The sequence below is a fragment of the Entelurus aequoreus genome, linkage group LG15 (genome assembly GCF_033978785.1).
Source record: "Entelurus aequoreus isolate RoL-2023_Sb linkage group LG15, RoL_Eaeq_v1.1, whole genome shotgun sequence".
In the NCBI taxonomy this organism is placed as follows: Eukaryota; Metazoa; Chordata; class Actinopteri; order Syngnathiformes; family Syngnathidae; genus Entelurus; species Entelurus aequoreus.
The window spans coordinates 29,126,825-29,143,712 of NC_084745.1; the positions used below are offsets into that span (position 1 = coordinate 29,126,825).

The 16,888-nt window shown below is 41.4% G+C and overlaps 1 protein-coding gene and 1 long non-coding RNA gene across 2 annotated transcripts in view; one reads left to right on the plus strand and one right to left on the minus strand.

Moving 5' to 3' along the window:
* LOC133629991 (myosin-9-like) overlaps positions 1 to 16,888 on the plus strand; it is a 385,153-nt gene that overhangs the window by 146,033 nt on the left and 222,232 nt on the right. The window contains exon 4 of the mRNA XM_062021171.1: positions 16,150 to 16,317. Within this exon, the coding sequence (XP_061877155.1) occupies positions 16,150 to 16,317 (168 nt within the window). The remainder of the gene's footprint in view (positions 1 to 16,149; positions 16,318 to 16,888) is intronic.
* LOC133629993 (uncharacterized) lies at positions 1,089 to 1,880 on the minus strand. The gene is made up of 3 exons (XR_009821178.1): positions 1,570 to 1,880; positions 1,366 to 1,462; positions 1,089 to 1,271 (listed from the first exon to the last, which is right to left on the minus strand). It is a non-coding gene; the product is annotated as an uncharacterized LOC133629993 (long non-coding RNA).

A 16,888-nucleotide genomic window follows, 5' to 3' on the forward strand; every position in this document is an offset into this window, starting at 1 on the left:
AAAGTCAGTGCTGTGGAGACTAGGGTTGTACGGTATACCGGTATAAGTATAGTACCGCGATACTAATGAATCATTTTCTGTTCGATACCGTCTCTGAAAAGTGAAATGTAAACAAACGCCATTGGTGGATCGATACCTAACATCCACTGTAATGATATCAAGTACAAGCACGTATTGAGTGGATATTACTATGATTACGTCAATATTTTTTGGCATCACATCTTCTTTCGTTTTTTAAAAATGTATATTTTGTTTATAAACTCAGGAAATACGTCTCTGGACACATGAGGACTTTGAATATATCAATGTATGATCCTGTAACGACTTGGTATCGGATTGATACCCAAATTTGTGGTATCATCCAAAACTAATGTAAAGTATCAAACAACAAAATAATAAATAATTATTACATTTTAACAGAAGTGTAGATAGAACATGTTAAAAGAGAAAGTAAGCAGATATTAACAGTAAATGAACAAGTAGAATAATAATCAATTTTCTACCACTTGTCTTTATAATGTTGACAAAATAATAGAATGATAAATGACACAATATGTTACTGCATATGTCAGCAGACTAATTAGGAGCCTTTGTTTGCTTACTTACTAATAAAAGACAAGTTGTCTTGTATGTTCACTATTTTATTGAAGGACTTATCTGCAATCAGAAACGTATGTTTAATGCACCCTAAGATTTTTTGTTAAAATAAAGCCAATAATGCAATTTTTTTGTGGTCCCTTTTATTTAGAAAAGTACAGAAAAGTACCGAAATAATTTTAGTACCGGTACCAAAATATTGGTATCGTTACAACACTAGTGCATACATTGTATCACTGCCAAGGCTTCTGAACAGTGGCCCCTAAATTGTCAAAGCTTTGGATGTGCAGTAAGCACCTCAATTTATGAGCTTAATTGGTTCTGTGACAACATGTTACGTAGGGCGGGGGAAGGAGACGACACAACGGCAGGAATCAGTTCAATAGGTTTATTGACACTGATGATTAGGTGGGATGTGTATGCTACTCTAAGTGAACGGTGCAAGACGATGTGTAGAATTAACCATGAAAATGTTATCAGAGTTTGTTGTATGTGCGTGTTGGATGAATCCTTCATCAGACCAAAGGGGCAAGGCGAGAAGGCAGTTCATGGGCTGGCAAGCGGTCGAGGGCTGGAGAGGAGCGTCCAAGCAGGGGTCGAGGATCGAGGGAGGCAGTCCTGAATCCAGAGGGAAGTCGAGGCACACAGCTCGATCACGGGAAACAGGGGAAGCACTGCGGGGGACACGAAAGACGTAAGACACGGGAACAGGGAAGGCACAGAGAGAGATCAAGTACGCGGGAGGGAAGTCAGAGACGGAATGCTTACTACGAGAGTGAACTACGTTCCGGCACTGGATCTTCAGGTCCGCTGGTCTTTATGCTGTCGGTCTTCATCAGACCCAGGTGCGCAGATTGTAGATTGCCTGCAGGGAGTGCACGGAAAGCAAACATCTCAGTAGCAAAGCCACTTAAGAATGAAAGATGATCCACCCTTATCAAAAGAAACAAACAAACAAAAAAACATACTGACTGGTAACAAGGGTCAGGTGTTCCTGATGGCCATTTAGGGACAGGTGAGGGAGGCAGCGCTAAGGCCAGAGAAGAAGTGGCAGGCAAGGGAAACACTGGAAGTGGAAACAAAAGCGCTGGAACAGAAATAAGACCAAGCAAAGGAAAATAAACACAAATTTAAAACTGTCGTGGAGGATCATTACAGTGTCCCATTGACATGAATCAAAATCAATCGGTGCTAAGCCCCCCCAAAACAGCACCATTTTAACATGTGACATACGTTTAAAATACCAGTAGAGTGGGAAAACATGTTGCCTCTATATTAGTGCTATTTTCATTTATCTGATTATTGACATCAAAAGACTTACAAAGTTTGCGAATAAATAGATATGATCAAAATTCCAGAGCCATGTTTTAGAGTTAATGAGCAAGTTGCGTGGTCCGTGACGTAGCATTATGAACCACAGATCCCTTCCCCATCAACAACAATTCTAATAAAGCAGACCTTGTGAGAGCCAGCAACAATTATTTTGGGAAAAATTATGATCCAGAACCTTATATTTTTGAGACCGAACTTAAAGAGGATGACCAAAAGGTTTAGAAGCCGTGTGCTGAACAGATGTAGCTTTATTGTGACACTACTATAGCATTAGCAGCATTACTAGAAACTAACCATAATAAAACACTTACTGTACAATTTCCACTCGAACGACGGAACGCTCACATAATCTCATTTAGATGAAGGTTCAATTGGAATCCTCATGAAGAAATAAAAAAAGTTGCAGCAAATACCGTCCTTTTTTTCCCATCTCGGGGGATGTGAAAGTCGACCAGCCTTTATGTCCATGGCCACATTTGTCTCCTACCTGGTGAGAGATGCATGAATTATAATCTAGAATTTACTTTTAGCAAGTTTGAGACAAAGCAGAAGCAGCCGCCGGTTTAGTGTGTCAACAATAGCACTATCCATCCATCCATCTTCCTCCGCTTATCCGAGGTCGGGTCGCGGGGGCAGCAGCCTAAGCAGGGAAACCCAGACTTCCCTCTCCCCAGCCACTTCGTCCAGCTCCTCCCGGGGGATCCCGAGGCGTTCCCAGGCCAGCCGGGAGACATAGTCTTCCCAACGTGTCCTGGGTCTTCCCCGTGGTCTCCTACCGGTTGGATGTGCCCTAAACACCTCCCGAGGGAGGCGTTCGGGTGGCATCCTGACCAGATGCCCGAACCACCTCATCTGGCTCCTCTCGATGTGGAGGAGCAGTGGCTTTACTTTGAGCCCCCCCCCCCCGGATGGCAGAGCTTCTCACCCTATCTCTAAGGGAGAGCCCCGCCACCCGGCGGAGGAAACTCATTTCGGCCGCCTGTACCCGTGATCTTGTCCTTTCGGTCATGACCCAAAGCTCATGACCATAGGTGAGGATGGGAACGTAGATCGACCGGTAAATTGAGAGCTTTGCCTTCCGACTCAGCTCCTTCTTCACCACAACGGACCGATACAGCGTCCGCATTACTGAAGACGCCGCACCGATCCGCCTGTCGATCTCACGGTCCACTTTTTCCCCCACTCGTGAACAAGACTCCTAGGTACTTGAACTCCTCCACTTGGGGCAGGGTCTCCTCCCCAACCCGGAGATGGCACTCCACCCTTTTCCGGGCGAGAACCATGGACTCGGACTTGGAGGTGCTGATTCTCATCCCAGTCGCTTCACACTCGGCTGCGAACCGATCCAGTGAGAGCTGAAGATCCTGGCCAGATGAAGCCATCAGGACCACACGCCAGACCTAATCCTGCAGCCACCAAACCAGATCCCCTCAACGCCCTGACTGCGCCTAGAAATTCTGTCCATAAAAGTTATGAACAGAATCGGTGACAAAGGGCAGCCTTGGCGGAGTCCAACCCTCACTGGATACGTGTCCGACTTACTGCCGGCGATGCGGACCAAGCTCTGGCACTGATCGTACAGGGAGCGGACAGCCACAATCAGACAGTCCGATACCCCATACTCTCTGAGCACTCCCCACAGGACCTCCCGAGGGACACGGTCGAATGCCTTCTCCAAGTCCACAAAGCACATGTAGACTGGTTGGGCAAACTCCCATGCACCCTCAAGGACCCTGCCGAGAGTATAGAGCTGGTCCACAGTTCCACGACCAGGACGAAAACCACACTGTTCCTCCTGAATCCGAGGTTCGACTATCCGGCGTAGCCTCCTCTCCAGTACACCCGAATAGACCTTACCGGGAAGGCTGAGGAGTGTGATCCCACGATAGTTGGAACACCCCCTCCGGTTCCCCTTCTTAAAGAGAGGAACCACCACCCCGGTCTGCCAATCCAGAGGTACCGCCCCCGATGTCCACGCGATGCTGCAGAGTCTTGTCAACCAAGACAGCCCCACAGTATCCAGAGCCTTAAGGAACTCCGGGCGGATCTCATCCACCCCCGGGGCCTTGCCACCGAGGAGCTTTTTAACTACCTCAGCAACCTCAGCCCCAGAAATAGGAGAGCCCACCACAGATTCCCAAGGCACTGCTTCCTCATAGGAAGACGTGTCGGTGGGATTGAGGAGGTCTTCGAAGTATTCCCTCCACCGATCCACAACATCCGCAGTCGAGGTCAGCAAAACACCATCCGCACCATACACGGTGTTGATAGTGCACTGCTTCCCCTTCCTGAGGCGGCGGATGGTGGTCCAGAATCGCTTCGAAGCCGTCCGGAAGTCGTTTTCCATGGCCTCGCCGAACTCCTCCCATGTCCGAGTTTTTGCCTCTGCGACCGCTGTAGCCGCACACCGCTTGGCCTATCGGTACCTGTCTGCTGCCTCCGGAGTCCCATGAGCCAAAAGAACCCGATAGGACTCCGAAGGCGGAGGGAGGCTACCCTCTCGTCCACCGGGTTAAACTCCAACGTGCAGGCTTTGAGTCGGGGGAAAACAAGAATTGTTACCCCAGCTCGTCGCCTCTCACTGCGTGAAACGCCAGTGTGGAAGAGAGTCCAGCCCCTCTCGAGAGAACTGGTTCCAGAGCCCTTGCTGTGCGTCGAGGTGAGTCCGACTATATCCAGCCGGAACTTCTCTACCTCGCGCACAAGCTCAGGCTCCTTCCCCCCCAGCGAGGTGACGTTCCACGTCCCAAGAGCTAGCTTATGTAGCCGAGGATCGGACCGCCAAGTGCCCTGCCTTCGGCTTCCGCCCAGCTCACAATGCACCCGACCTCTATGGCCCCTCCCATGAGTGGTGAGCCCATTGGAGGGGGGACCCACGTAGCCTCTTCGGGCTGTGCCCGGCCGGGCCCCATGGGGACAGGCCCGGCCACCAGGCGCTCGCCATCGTGCCCCAACTCCGGGCCTCGCTCCGGAGGGGGGCCCCGGTGACCCGCGTCCGGGCGAGGGAAATCTGAGTCCTCGTTGTTTCCTTTCCATTGAAGTCTTTGAGCTGCTCTTTGTCTGATCCCTCACCTAGGACCTGTTTGTCTTGGGAGACCCTACCAGGGGGCATGAAAGCCCCCGGACAACATAGCTCCTAGGATCATTGGGACACGCAAACTCCTCTACCACGGTAAGGTGGCAGCTCAGAGAGGAGAACAATAGCACTACTACTACTTTAAAAAATAACGTTTTTTAAATAATATTTTGTATAAAATACAATATAACACAATGCACTACAAATAACTAAAGTAGTTTTATGAAGTAATGTAATAAGAATACACAACATTTAACTTTGAGAGTGGACTTTTATGGTACAGTAGAAAGGGGATTGATATGGCCCCATTCGTCACGGTTTACCTGACACATGAAACGTAACAAATTGGAGGGTTGCACTATCAATTTTACCCGCCAGATGGCAGTAGAGTGTTAAATATTGTAATATGTGTTTTGTGGCAATTCCAACTTTGTCCACAGCGTCAGTTGCTATGTAGAGTGGCACTTTCCATCATTTTCAGCAGACTGCATTGCTAAATGTGTAGCCCCCTCTCTTCCTCTCATGCGGAATCCACCCAGGAATGGGGCAATATGAATCCCTTCCCTGCGGTATTTCTTTCTAGCTATATCTCTGTCAAACACACCATCAGCAGCTTCTACATATTTCCATGGATAAATGTCCGCCGCTTAGATATTATTTTAACATTATTCGCTGACGTTGGACTCATTCTGATTCAAAATGGTGCCGGCTAGCAGTGATTGATTGCTTCCACTTCTTCTACTCAACATTGTCCTTCACACTTACTTTTTTTCCTTTCATGCTAGGAAAACAAAGCTCTGTCGATCTCCAGCTATAAGCTAATGCTTGCAAGTAAGATCAGAGGGGCGTATCTTACAGGGTTCACTGTGACATTTGCTGCACCAACTAATGGCGGGGATCAGAGCCGGCCCAAGGCATAAGCGTACTAAGCGCTTGCTTGGGGCCCCGCGGCCACCAGGGGGCCCCCAAAAGCAATTAACAAAAAATTCTTATTTTTTATTTTTTGCATGTACGAGTCTGAGTCAGACTCGTACATGGCAGTGATTAGTATTAATAACAAAGTCGGCCATCAGATTTCTTACAGTGATGTCATAAATGACTTTGCCTCCAGAAAAGCCAGGAAGCACAGGTTTTAAGGAGTGGGTGGAGTGGTGTGGGTGGTGAAGCAGAGGAACACAACTGTGATGTGATGGTCAAATGTGTGAATTAAGGACCTTAATTTAAGGTAGTTTATTTTGATTTTTTCCCAAAAAATTTTTTGCACATCGTTATGTACATTTACATAGTTTTAATATGTAGTAACTTTATATTTGTTTATAAACCGTTATGTTACCTTGTTTCTGGTAACTCTGTTCATTAATATTATTTAAGTATTTGCTTGATATTTAATTTAATTATGTTGTTTTTTGTACAATTGAATTTGTTCCTTTTTATATATATTTAAGTGATTTTATTGTTGTACTTTATTGTTTTTCTTGCACTACGAATTATTTTTGCACATTGCTGTTTCAGGTTTTTGTTACCAAAAATAATAAAGTGAATCAGAATCAGCTTTATTGTCCAGTTATGTTTAACACACATGGAATTTAACTTCAGTAGACTGCGCTCTCTTTGTACAAAGTAAACATTAAATATGAACAATTACCTAAAAATATAAACTAGTAATTAAATACTAATGTGTACAAGACTGATGAGACAAGATGACACTTTTACTGTAAATACAAAGCTTTATCACTTGGACTGTTCAACCCCAGGCCACTCATGTAGCTGAATGTTTTCTACATTTTAAGATTAGGAACCATATGTGGCACTCTGGACATCATTCGTTCATTCATTGGTATTATTTATGTTCTTAACTGGGCCAACCCCATATCTTTATAAATGACATGTCATTTGTAAAGATATGCCAGGCTGACAATAGGATAATGTAAACAACACTGCCAGAGCCGCAATGAGTTTCTAGTAGGTGTGTGAATGATCAACAATCAATATTATTGGCAGAAATAGAGGGCCCCAAAATCAAATTTTGCTTAGGGCCCCATGGAGGCTTGGACCGGCACTGGCGGGGATGCTTGTAACTCAAATCTCTCCTTGCAACTTAAAGCATAACAGCTCTTAACTCAAAACATTCTCAAGTTGATGTACCACTGTACTTGAGAGTAGTCAGTAGGGATGTATACCGAGGACCGGTATTTGTAGGTACCGGTTCCACATTGGGTCGGTCCAAGCAGACCTTTTAAATTCTGGACTATCGATACTGCTATCGGTTCTTTTTTTTTAATCACAAATATGACAGGCGCGCATTGTCACATTTATTTTAGGTGCTGCTGCAAAACATAAATAAAGACAGGCAATCGGAGTCAAACTGTTATTGTCCAACTTCCAGGTATTTGGTTCAATGGCGGTAAACAGAATCATAGATTATGCGTCATCGATATCCTGGCTGGAATTAATGTTTGCTAAAAACAGAATCTAAACATGGAAAGTCACGGAAATGTGACTGGGATGCTGTCATCGAGAGAAAAAGGGGAAATCGTGTTTACCGTGTATTTGACAAACTCTCACCTCCATGGAGCCATGCCAGCCAGGGGCCAGCTCTCTATACACAGCCCAGCACAGTGCACCCTTCTGGGGCCATATCTGTGCTTACCCCAGGGACTCACGGCAACCTCAAACTACCAGACTAAATCTAAAATACAGAGCCGAACATTTCCCAAATGACTTCTACGTGTCAGGTGATATGTTTCTTGTGCAAATATGATGACGACTTGTCGCCATAAAGCTGTGTGAAAAACACCTGCTACTACCAAACATCTTCATTGGTAAGTTGATGATAACGTGACAATTTCTAATAATATAGTTGGAGCACCAGTGTTGAAATAATAACTGATACATATTTGTGCGTGCTTTCTTTTGGACTTAGACTGAGACAAACTTTATTGATCCACAAGGGAAATTGTTCCACACAGTAGCTCAGTTACAAAGGATGAAAAGGGTAAGGATGAAAAGGATAATGCAGGTATAAAGTAGACAAAAAATGTACCATAGTATATATAAGTGATAAAAAAAAAGCAAGAAAAGTTGAGAATAATACCGAAAACAAAGTAAAATGATAGAAAGTCAAAGGAGCTACTGTGAAAAAAAATGGATATAAATGTAGTGAAAACATTTGTAATGTGCTTTTTCTTATTGATGTCCTTTTTTTTATTCATTTAGAATGTTATTAAAATGTTGAATTCATTCCTAGTGTATTTGGTTTTTAGTACATACTTTATAATAAAACACAGTCCTACGGGATGTGATAATTTGCTTGGAATAATCACAAATAAAGAAGCAAAACCACACAAAAGTTTGTAACACAACAATATTTCCTCCACAAAAGACCCTCAAAGTCCATTGTTTAGCGATCCAGCAGTAATCCACAGGCCAATATTAATCCACTCAAAAAATAGAAACATTTAAATAATATAATAATAAGTTGCTCAGAAGCAAGGTAGCATCCGCTGACAGGTCTCTAGTCGCCGTCTAAAGTCGCGTTTTCTTGGCACCAAAACACACCTGGCTTAATTGCACACGCACTTACTATGCTAATTGAGTGTATTGATTATATATTTGATATGATATAAATAGATCGTATTTACAGTACCACATAGAAGGTCCTACATAAATATTATTACCAGCTGAGTGTAATTGTAATGAATAGAAACAGAGTGATAGATCGGTGTGGTCTTCACATGATGACGACATAACTGTGTTGCACCTTGCAATGCAGACATATTTGACATGTTTAAGACTTAAAAAGCAGGTGTTGATAAAATAATTCCTGCTGGCAGATGTTACGTGATGTTAGCCTCTTGTTCCAATAAAAACAAATAATTCAAATGCATGTTTTGATTGGCAACACTAAATTGGCCCTAGTGTGTGAATGTGAGTGTGAATGTTGTCTGTCTATCTGTGTTGGCCCTGCGATGAGGTGACGACTTGTCCAGGGTTTACACCGCCTTCCGCCCCAATGCAGCTGAGATAGGCTCCGGCACCCCCCGCAACCCCAAAAGGGACAAGCGGTAGGAAATGGATGGATGGGTTTTAACATCTTTATTTACACCAATTATATATTGTATTGATAAGAGTACAGATAAGTAATATTGGCAAGGGTATCGTACGAAAAAATCTTAATGATATACATCCCTAGTAGTCAGTGGACACCTTGTATAGCAATATAGATTTACTGTCCACTGAAAAAAAAACACTCAGTCAGTATTGTCTAAATTGCTGGCAACACAAGTGAGTGCCGACTTAAATGTGTCTTATACAGTCAAGCATGAAGGCTGCATGAATGCTGCTGGGGCTGGGAAGTTGCGGTTTATGGAGCCAAGTTGTACACTGACAACTCTGAGCTGTGTCCAATGTTCATGTCAATAGTATTGTCCTTTGAGAAGACTGGTGAACTGCTGAAACGTAAGAGGTGTACCCGCTGTTAGGAGATTCTGTATTACGTAAATAGACGCCCTGTGATCCAGTGGGAAACAGTCCAGCGCATGAATGGCGAGACTCATATTGATTTTGAATTAAATTCATGAAAATGGCTGATGTTTTAGGTTTATTGACACATTAAAAAAACACTCGCTAAGTGACGTATACTTAGGGAGGGGTACCGAATCCATTACTTTTATAGGCACCAACAAAATTCCGTTGGTATTACTGGGTATCGATTCACGTACCATGTCATATTTCGATACCTTTGTTGCATGTGACGTCACGTTCGGTTGTCGACTTGGCCGGCTCAAACATTTGTCAGGGAAACAACCACTCTCGCAGCACGCGGAGGGGACTCAGCCAGACTGCCTCGAGGTAATATTCCAATTTTTCAAGCCAACAAAGCAAGCATGCCCGATAGAAAACACTCGCACGTACAGTAAGGTTCCACTTTTCAAACTGCGCTAGCTCGATACTAGTTTACATTGGATATGCCCTAGATATGCTACTGGTTGGCATTTGCGGTTTTACACAACAATTTCAACACCTACACATTTGGTAATCGAAGTGACAACTAAGATGCACGTTATGATCAAACAGCTGGTATGTAATGAGGACAATAATTATTGTATAGACACTTTTTAGGCCGCGACAAGATACTAGATTTAACTGAATGGCAAAGACTACTCCATGACTAGGCGACACACTGTAGTAGTGTTGTCTATTGGTACCGGTACCTAAATTATTTTGATACTTTTAGGTACTAATCAATACTTTTCTAAATAAAGGGGACCACAAAAAATGGCATTATTGGCTTTATTTGAACTAAAAATCTTAGGGTACATTAAACATATGTTTCTTATTGCAAGATTGTCCTTAAATAAAATAGTGAACATACAAGACAACTTGTCTTTTATTAGTAAGTAAGCAAACAAAGGCTCCTAATTTAACTGCTGACATATGCAGTAACATATTGTGTCATTTATCATTCTATTATTTTGTCAAAATTATTAAGGACAAGTGGTAGAAAATGAATTATTAATCTACTTGTTCATTTACTGTTAATTTCTGCTTACTTTCTCTTTCAACATGTTCTATCTACACTTCTGTTAAAATGTAATAATCATTTATTCTTCTGTTGATTGGATGCTTTACATTAGTTTTGGATGATACCACAAATTTGGGTATCGATCCGATACCAAGTCGTTACAGGATCACACATTGGTTTTGATTGATTGATTGATTGATTGAAACTTGTATTAGTGCATTGCACAGTACAGTACATATTCCGTACAATTGACCACTAATTGGTAACACCCGAATACGTTTTTCAACTTGTTTAAGTCGGGGTCCAAGTCCACGTGGTCATATTCAAAGTCCTCATGTGTCCAAGGACATATTTCCTGAGTTTATAAACATAATATAAATTAAAAGAAAAACGAAAGAAGATGTTGGGATGCCAAAAAATATCGACGTAATCATAATAGCATCGACTAGATACGCCCCTGTACTTGATATCATTACAGTGGATGTCAGGTGTAGATCCACCAATGGCGTTTGTTTACATTTTGACGCCGGTGAGCTACGGTGTGTAGTGAAGCATGTTTAGCTATTCCTCGTAAGAAACATACTTTATTTGTCGCCATGGAGACCAGTATTAATGATTTAGAAGTAGCTAAAACACTGCCGACTACGGCTGGACTTTAGCCACTAGCTAGCTAGCCATGTCTTAAAGCACCTCTTCCTGAGGGCGTTTAAGTGTTATAACTTCACCTTTATCGTTAGTTTTTAAGCCAAAATGCGTCTCTTCTCCCTTTTCTGTCTACACACTGTGTCTGCTTGTAAGTACTCTGTGATTGTGCACTGCCGAACATGCTCCTCTGCTCGTAAACCAGCAATGACATGACGTGACAACGACAGGGGCGCGGGGGGGGTGGGAGACCGGTACTTTTCAGAGGCGGTATAGTACCGGATATGATTCATTAGTATCACGGTACTATACTGATACCGGTATACTGTACAACCCTACACTGTATTCTATACACTGCTGCCACTAACGTGCATGCAAAGTCTACTATATAACATTTGCAAGTGGGACTTAGAAGTGTAAGAAAACCGGACATAGCAGTTGTCATTATTAGCTCTTGGTCAAAGGAAAACATGATTTTTCATTATTATTATTATTATTTTTATTATTATTTTTATTTTTTTTTGTCCTGTCCAGCTTCTCAGGCAAATCATATAGTAGATGTAGATGCCCATATCGCCTGTTCAGATTTACTTTACAAAAGAGAAGTGTAGGATACTTCTCTTGTTGCCTTATTTGTATTTGACTTCATTAAATGTATTTATATTATATTTTTCATTATTAAACAAATTATTAACACAAAAAGTACCGAAAATCTGTACCTTTTGAGTACATGTACCAATTCAAATGGGAAACGTACTTGTGTCGGTTTCCACAGCACCTTGCACTGGGTACCTTCACCTCATACACATATAAATTAACATAACTTCAAAAATAGCAGCTCTTAAGATAACTTTTACCGACTTTGATTAAAAAAAAAAAGAGAGGTACTTTTGCGCTCCAATGAAAATCACACTTTACTGTCCCACTTTCATGCGACACATTTTATTTCCCACAAGTCCAACTAAAATTGGTTCGAGTATGCTGATAAAAGACTCCATTTAATTCAGCCTTGTATTATCTACCGCCTCATTTCTAATAATGTTACCGCCCATTAGCCACGCTGTAGATGAGTTAACTGCATAAGAGACCATTAGCTCCGTGTTACAGCATGTAGGATGATGATATAGCACATATACTGTATATAGGTAAGGTATACGACGGAGGTACCCAGACACACGCCTACAACCAGGCAATAACAATTAGTCATGAGGGACGCAGCACATGTGTGTCTGTCGTAATCCACGTGTTCTTCCACTTGATTTGGCCATAGTCCGCATGTGCATGTTGTGCATATGTTAATGTGTTTGCATGTGTGTCTGGACCGTCTGCGGTGCCTCCCCCGCTAATCCAACACAGAGCCCATTTAACACAGAACTAATGAATAGAGGCTTTGGTTTTGGCAAGAGTTCTGAACCACAGGCCCGCACATGCTTGTGCACGGGGTGAGGAGTTCAGCCCCTGTCTGCTTCCTCGCCGTACTTAGTCTCTTTCCGCCAATAAGGCTTCATTAACGACAGACTTTACGCGCCGTGTCGCACTGTGTTGTTTTTTGTCAGGACTTTGTATTGTTTTTGCAGAAGACGAATGACATTTTTCACCACTTGCTGTGTTTCACTGTGTTAGTCTGGCTTTTGTGAATAAATTAACTTTAAGAAAACACCTAAATTGGACGATTAGAGGGTAACTGACATATGCAGTAACATATTGTGTCATTTTCCATTGTATTATTTTGTCAAAATGATTAAGGACAAGTGGTAGAAAATGAATTATCAATCTACTTGTTCATTTACTGCTAATATCTGCTTACTTTCTCTTTTAACATGTTCTATCCACAATGTAATAATCATGTATTATTCTGTTGTTTGGATGCTTTACATTAGTTTTGGATGGTAAAACAAATGTAGGTATCAATCCGAAACCAAGTCGTTACAGGATCATACATTGGTCATATTCAAAGTCCTCATGTGTCCAGGGACATATTTACTGAGTTTATAAACATAACAAACATTTTTAAAAAACGAAAAAAAGATGTTGTGTTGCCAAAAAATGTTGACGTAATGATAGTAGTATCGACTAAATACGCTCCTGTACTTGGTATCATTACAGTGGATGTCAGGTGTAGATCCACTAATGGCGTTTGTTTACATTTTGACTTTTCAGAGGCGGTATAGTACTGAATATGATTTTTTAGTATTGTGGTACTATACTAATACCGGTATACCATACAATCCTAAATAAAACTAAATAAAACTAAAACAAAGTAGAAGATCCTTGATAGACACATAAGAGCAAGGGAACAACACTATGAATGACTATTATAATAAGTATACAGTGATAGCTCAGTTTTTGTTAGTAGTCCTGTGCCTTAAAGTCTGATGAAAACCCAATCGTTCTCAAACCAAAGCATTTTTGTCCACATAAAAATCATAAATCTGATTAATGAGTTTCTGACACATACAAAAAAACATACTTAATCGCAGTACTGGCAAAACAATATATTTTAAAAAATCATAACAATCACCCTTTTGAATTATTTATTGACCTGATCAACCACGGGTTATTAATAGCTTGCATTATTGAAATACATTGAAAAAAGACCCCCAAATCTGGACACAATGTAATTTTGACTGTCAAAATATCATTCAGGTAACTGTTTTAACTTTTTAATCTACTTGAATCATGTATATAATTTATTTGCTAAAAACTTGCCGACAGTTTAATCTAAAATCCCGCCTTTCAGGTAACTATCCGGAGGTTACGGTAAACGAGCATGTACGCTCGAAATATATTGCAAGATTAATGTGATCGTTTTTATGTTTAATCACAGTTTACTTGTTATTTTTGACAGCTTTACTTAATAGTAGTGTTGGGTAAATGCTGACTCAGCGAGTGTGTGGCACACTCACTAGCAGTATTGACAATGCACTGATGCTGTCTTTGTGTTTCATATTGGTCATCCGCCATCTGCTGGATTAAAATAGTCACTACATTAATAGTTAGCAAATGTCTGTTGTTATTTTTTAACAAGTAGCTGCATGGAAATGAATAAACACACTGTGGTCAATGAACAAGGAAAGAAGAAAGCTAACCTTATTTGGTGTTATATGATCAAAATCATCCTACACTTCAGAATTGTTCGTTTTTCTAGTTCCATTTAGATCGATGATGGAGATGATTGCTGATGCCAAACAAGGTCCAGCACACCTTCTTTAGTCTGAACTGTCACTTGTCAGCAGGAAGAAGTGCTTCCTGATTAACACATTTTGGGGCTTAGCAGTCAATTGTCACCGCAGCTGTATCAGTTATGTGTTTTTCTTAAAGTGACACAGAGGTATCGAGGGACACAGTATAGCTCCTTGTGTTTTTTAATTGATTACAAAAATAAAAACAAATATTGAATGCACATCACTTGTTCTCAGTTTTGTATTGGCTTGCGATGTGACCACAGGTTGTAGAGATGACAGGAGACGCAAAAATATATTTCAAATATGAAAATAACAGGTACTGTAGTGCCAGCGTGGATGAAGCAAAGGACCCCCGGACACAAAAAGTAGCAAACAATGAACAACAATAAACCCCCCGAATGGCAATCAGGGACAGGTGAGAAAACCAGTTCTCCAACAAAAGGAGAAGTTGTACTGAAAACATGAAACACAGGAAGTATAACTAAGACAATAAGAGTGCAAACAGTAAATAGAGAACAGAAAATCAATTCCACCCTGACATGAGGGATTCTGACATTTACATTTATTGAAGACTTGTTGGTGAAGACAGCATAAAGCGAAAGGGAAAGCGACACAGACTTTGTAATCTTTTGTCATTTATTTTTTATTTTAATGCAATAATGTTTCTCACCTTCTTTATCAAAGTGCTGGCACAACTTTCTTTGCCACCTTAGTGGCTTATTTTGTTGTTGTCATAAATAAATAAATAAATAGACTGTATTGTCACCCAATGCGTGGGGTTGTTTGATATGTGCAATCGTTTTGGTCGCGCAATAACCAAGACGGTATTAAAAGAAATGATAATAATTAGTTTTTTTCAAACATGGGAACAAGATTGCACAATAATACGTCACATATTTACAGTGTCACCCAAAGTTCAACATGTCCAAAAAGGCGTTGGAAGAAGTAGAACTTATTTGTTCCTACCTCTTCTCCATTGCACAGCTGATATGAATACTTTCATTCACTTTCTATATCAAACTGTAACTTAAATATAGTATATACATACAGTCACCATCAAAAGTTTACATACACTTGTAAAGAACATAATGTCATGGCTGTCTTGAGTTTCCAATCATTTCTACAACTCTTATTTTTTGTGACGGAGTGATTGGAGCACATACTCGTTGGTCACAAAAAACATTCATAAAGTTTGGTTCTTTTATGAATTTATTATGGGGTCTACTGAAAATGTGACCAAATCTGCTGGGTCAAAAGTATACAAACAGCAATGTTAATATTTGGTTACATGTCCCTTGGCAAGTTTCACTGCAAAAAGGCGCTTTTGGTAGCCATCCACAAGCTTCTGGTTGCATTTTTGTAGAAAATGGATTAATGGATGGGCTAGAAATGACATATTAAAAAAATAATAATAACAAAAAATAAAACAATGTATATATATTCATTTTTTACTCTGGACTACCTGCGGGCTGGATTTTGGACGCTGGCAAGCCGTATCTGGCCCGCAGGCCGTAGTTTGGGGACCCCTGATATAGAGGCAGAACACTTTTGGTCATAGTATTGACCCATGAGGTACACCTCAAGTTATGTTTAGGCTTGCAGGCATGTATCCTCCTACTTACAAAGACTGTCCTAATAGTAAGTTAGCTTTTACTCAATTCAACACCAAACCCCTTAATGCCATACCTTTAATAATGTTTGCATCTGATTTTTAATAAAATCCAATTCATTGTATTCCTTGTACTTTACCGAGCAGTTTAAGTAATCGACTTTTGTCTTGTCCCGCTTGCCAGCTAAAGCAGCGAGAAGTGACCGTAAAGCACCTGGACCAGGACTTGGTTGCTCTGCGAGACACGCTGGAGTCTCTGAGGAGAACCTTGGCGCAGAAGGAGAAACGCACACAGCAGCTGCTCGAAGACAACGCCCACCTTAAAGACGTCCTGACCAATCAGCAGAGCCAAGTAGGTAACAAACACACAAAGAGAAGCTCCGACATTATCTAAATCAAATCCAGTCTGGCGCATCTGGGAATTCTCCTGCTTTTTTTTAAACTTCCTTCGCAGTTAATCATCCGTTCTTCTGCCCCTCCTCCACTTGTCCACCCTCCCACCATATTTAATAACTCTTTGCTGCCATCTTAGCACACTACAAGAAATCACGCTCCTGTCAAGGAGAAACTAAAAGTTTACATTTGTTGTTTTTGCCTTCCTTATTTTTTCCTCGCAATATCAGTCTTGCTTGCTTCACACTTTTCTTTTTCGGCGACTCGGGTCCTCATCCCGGTGAGAACCCAATGTAATGAATGGGAACATTAAAGAGTCATACACGTGATAAATGGAATGGCCTTTACAATTTTAGCTCTCCTCGTCTTTTCCATTCCTCTGCCTTACCCCAAAATATTTCTTCTACTTACTTTAGTCCCTCAAGGTATGTCGGAGTCACGGAGTCACGGCGCCAGGCGGCGACGTGTTTTAGACCCAGATGAAACCATTTACAGTCTCCTTGACCAAAATAATTCACCTGTGACTGATG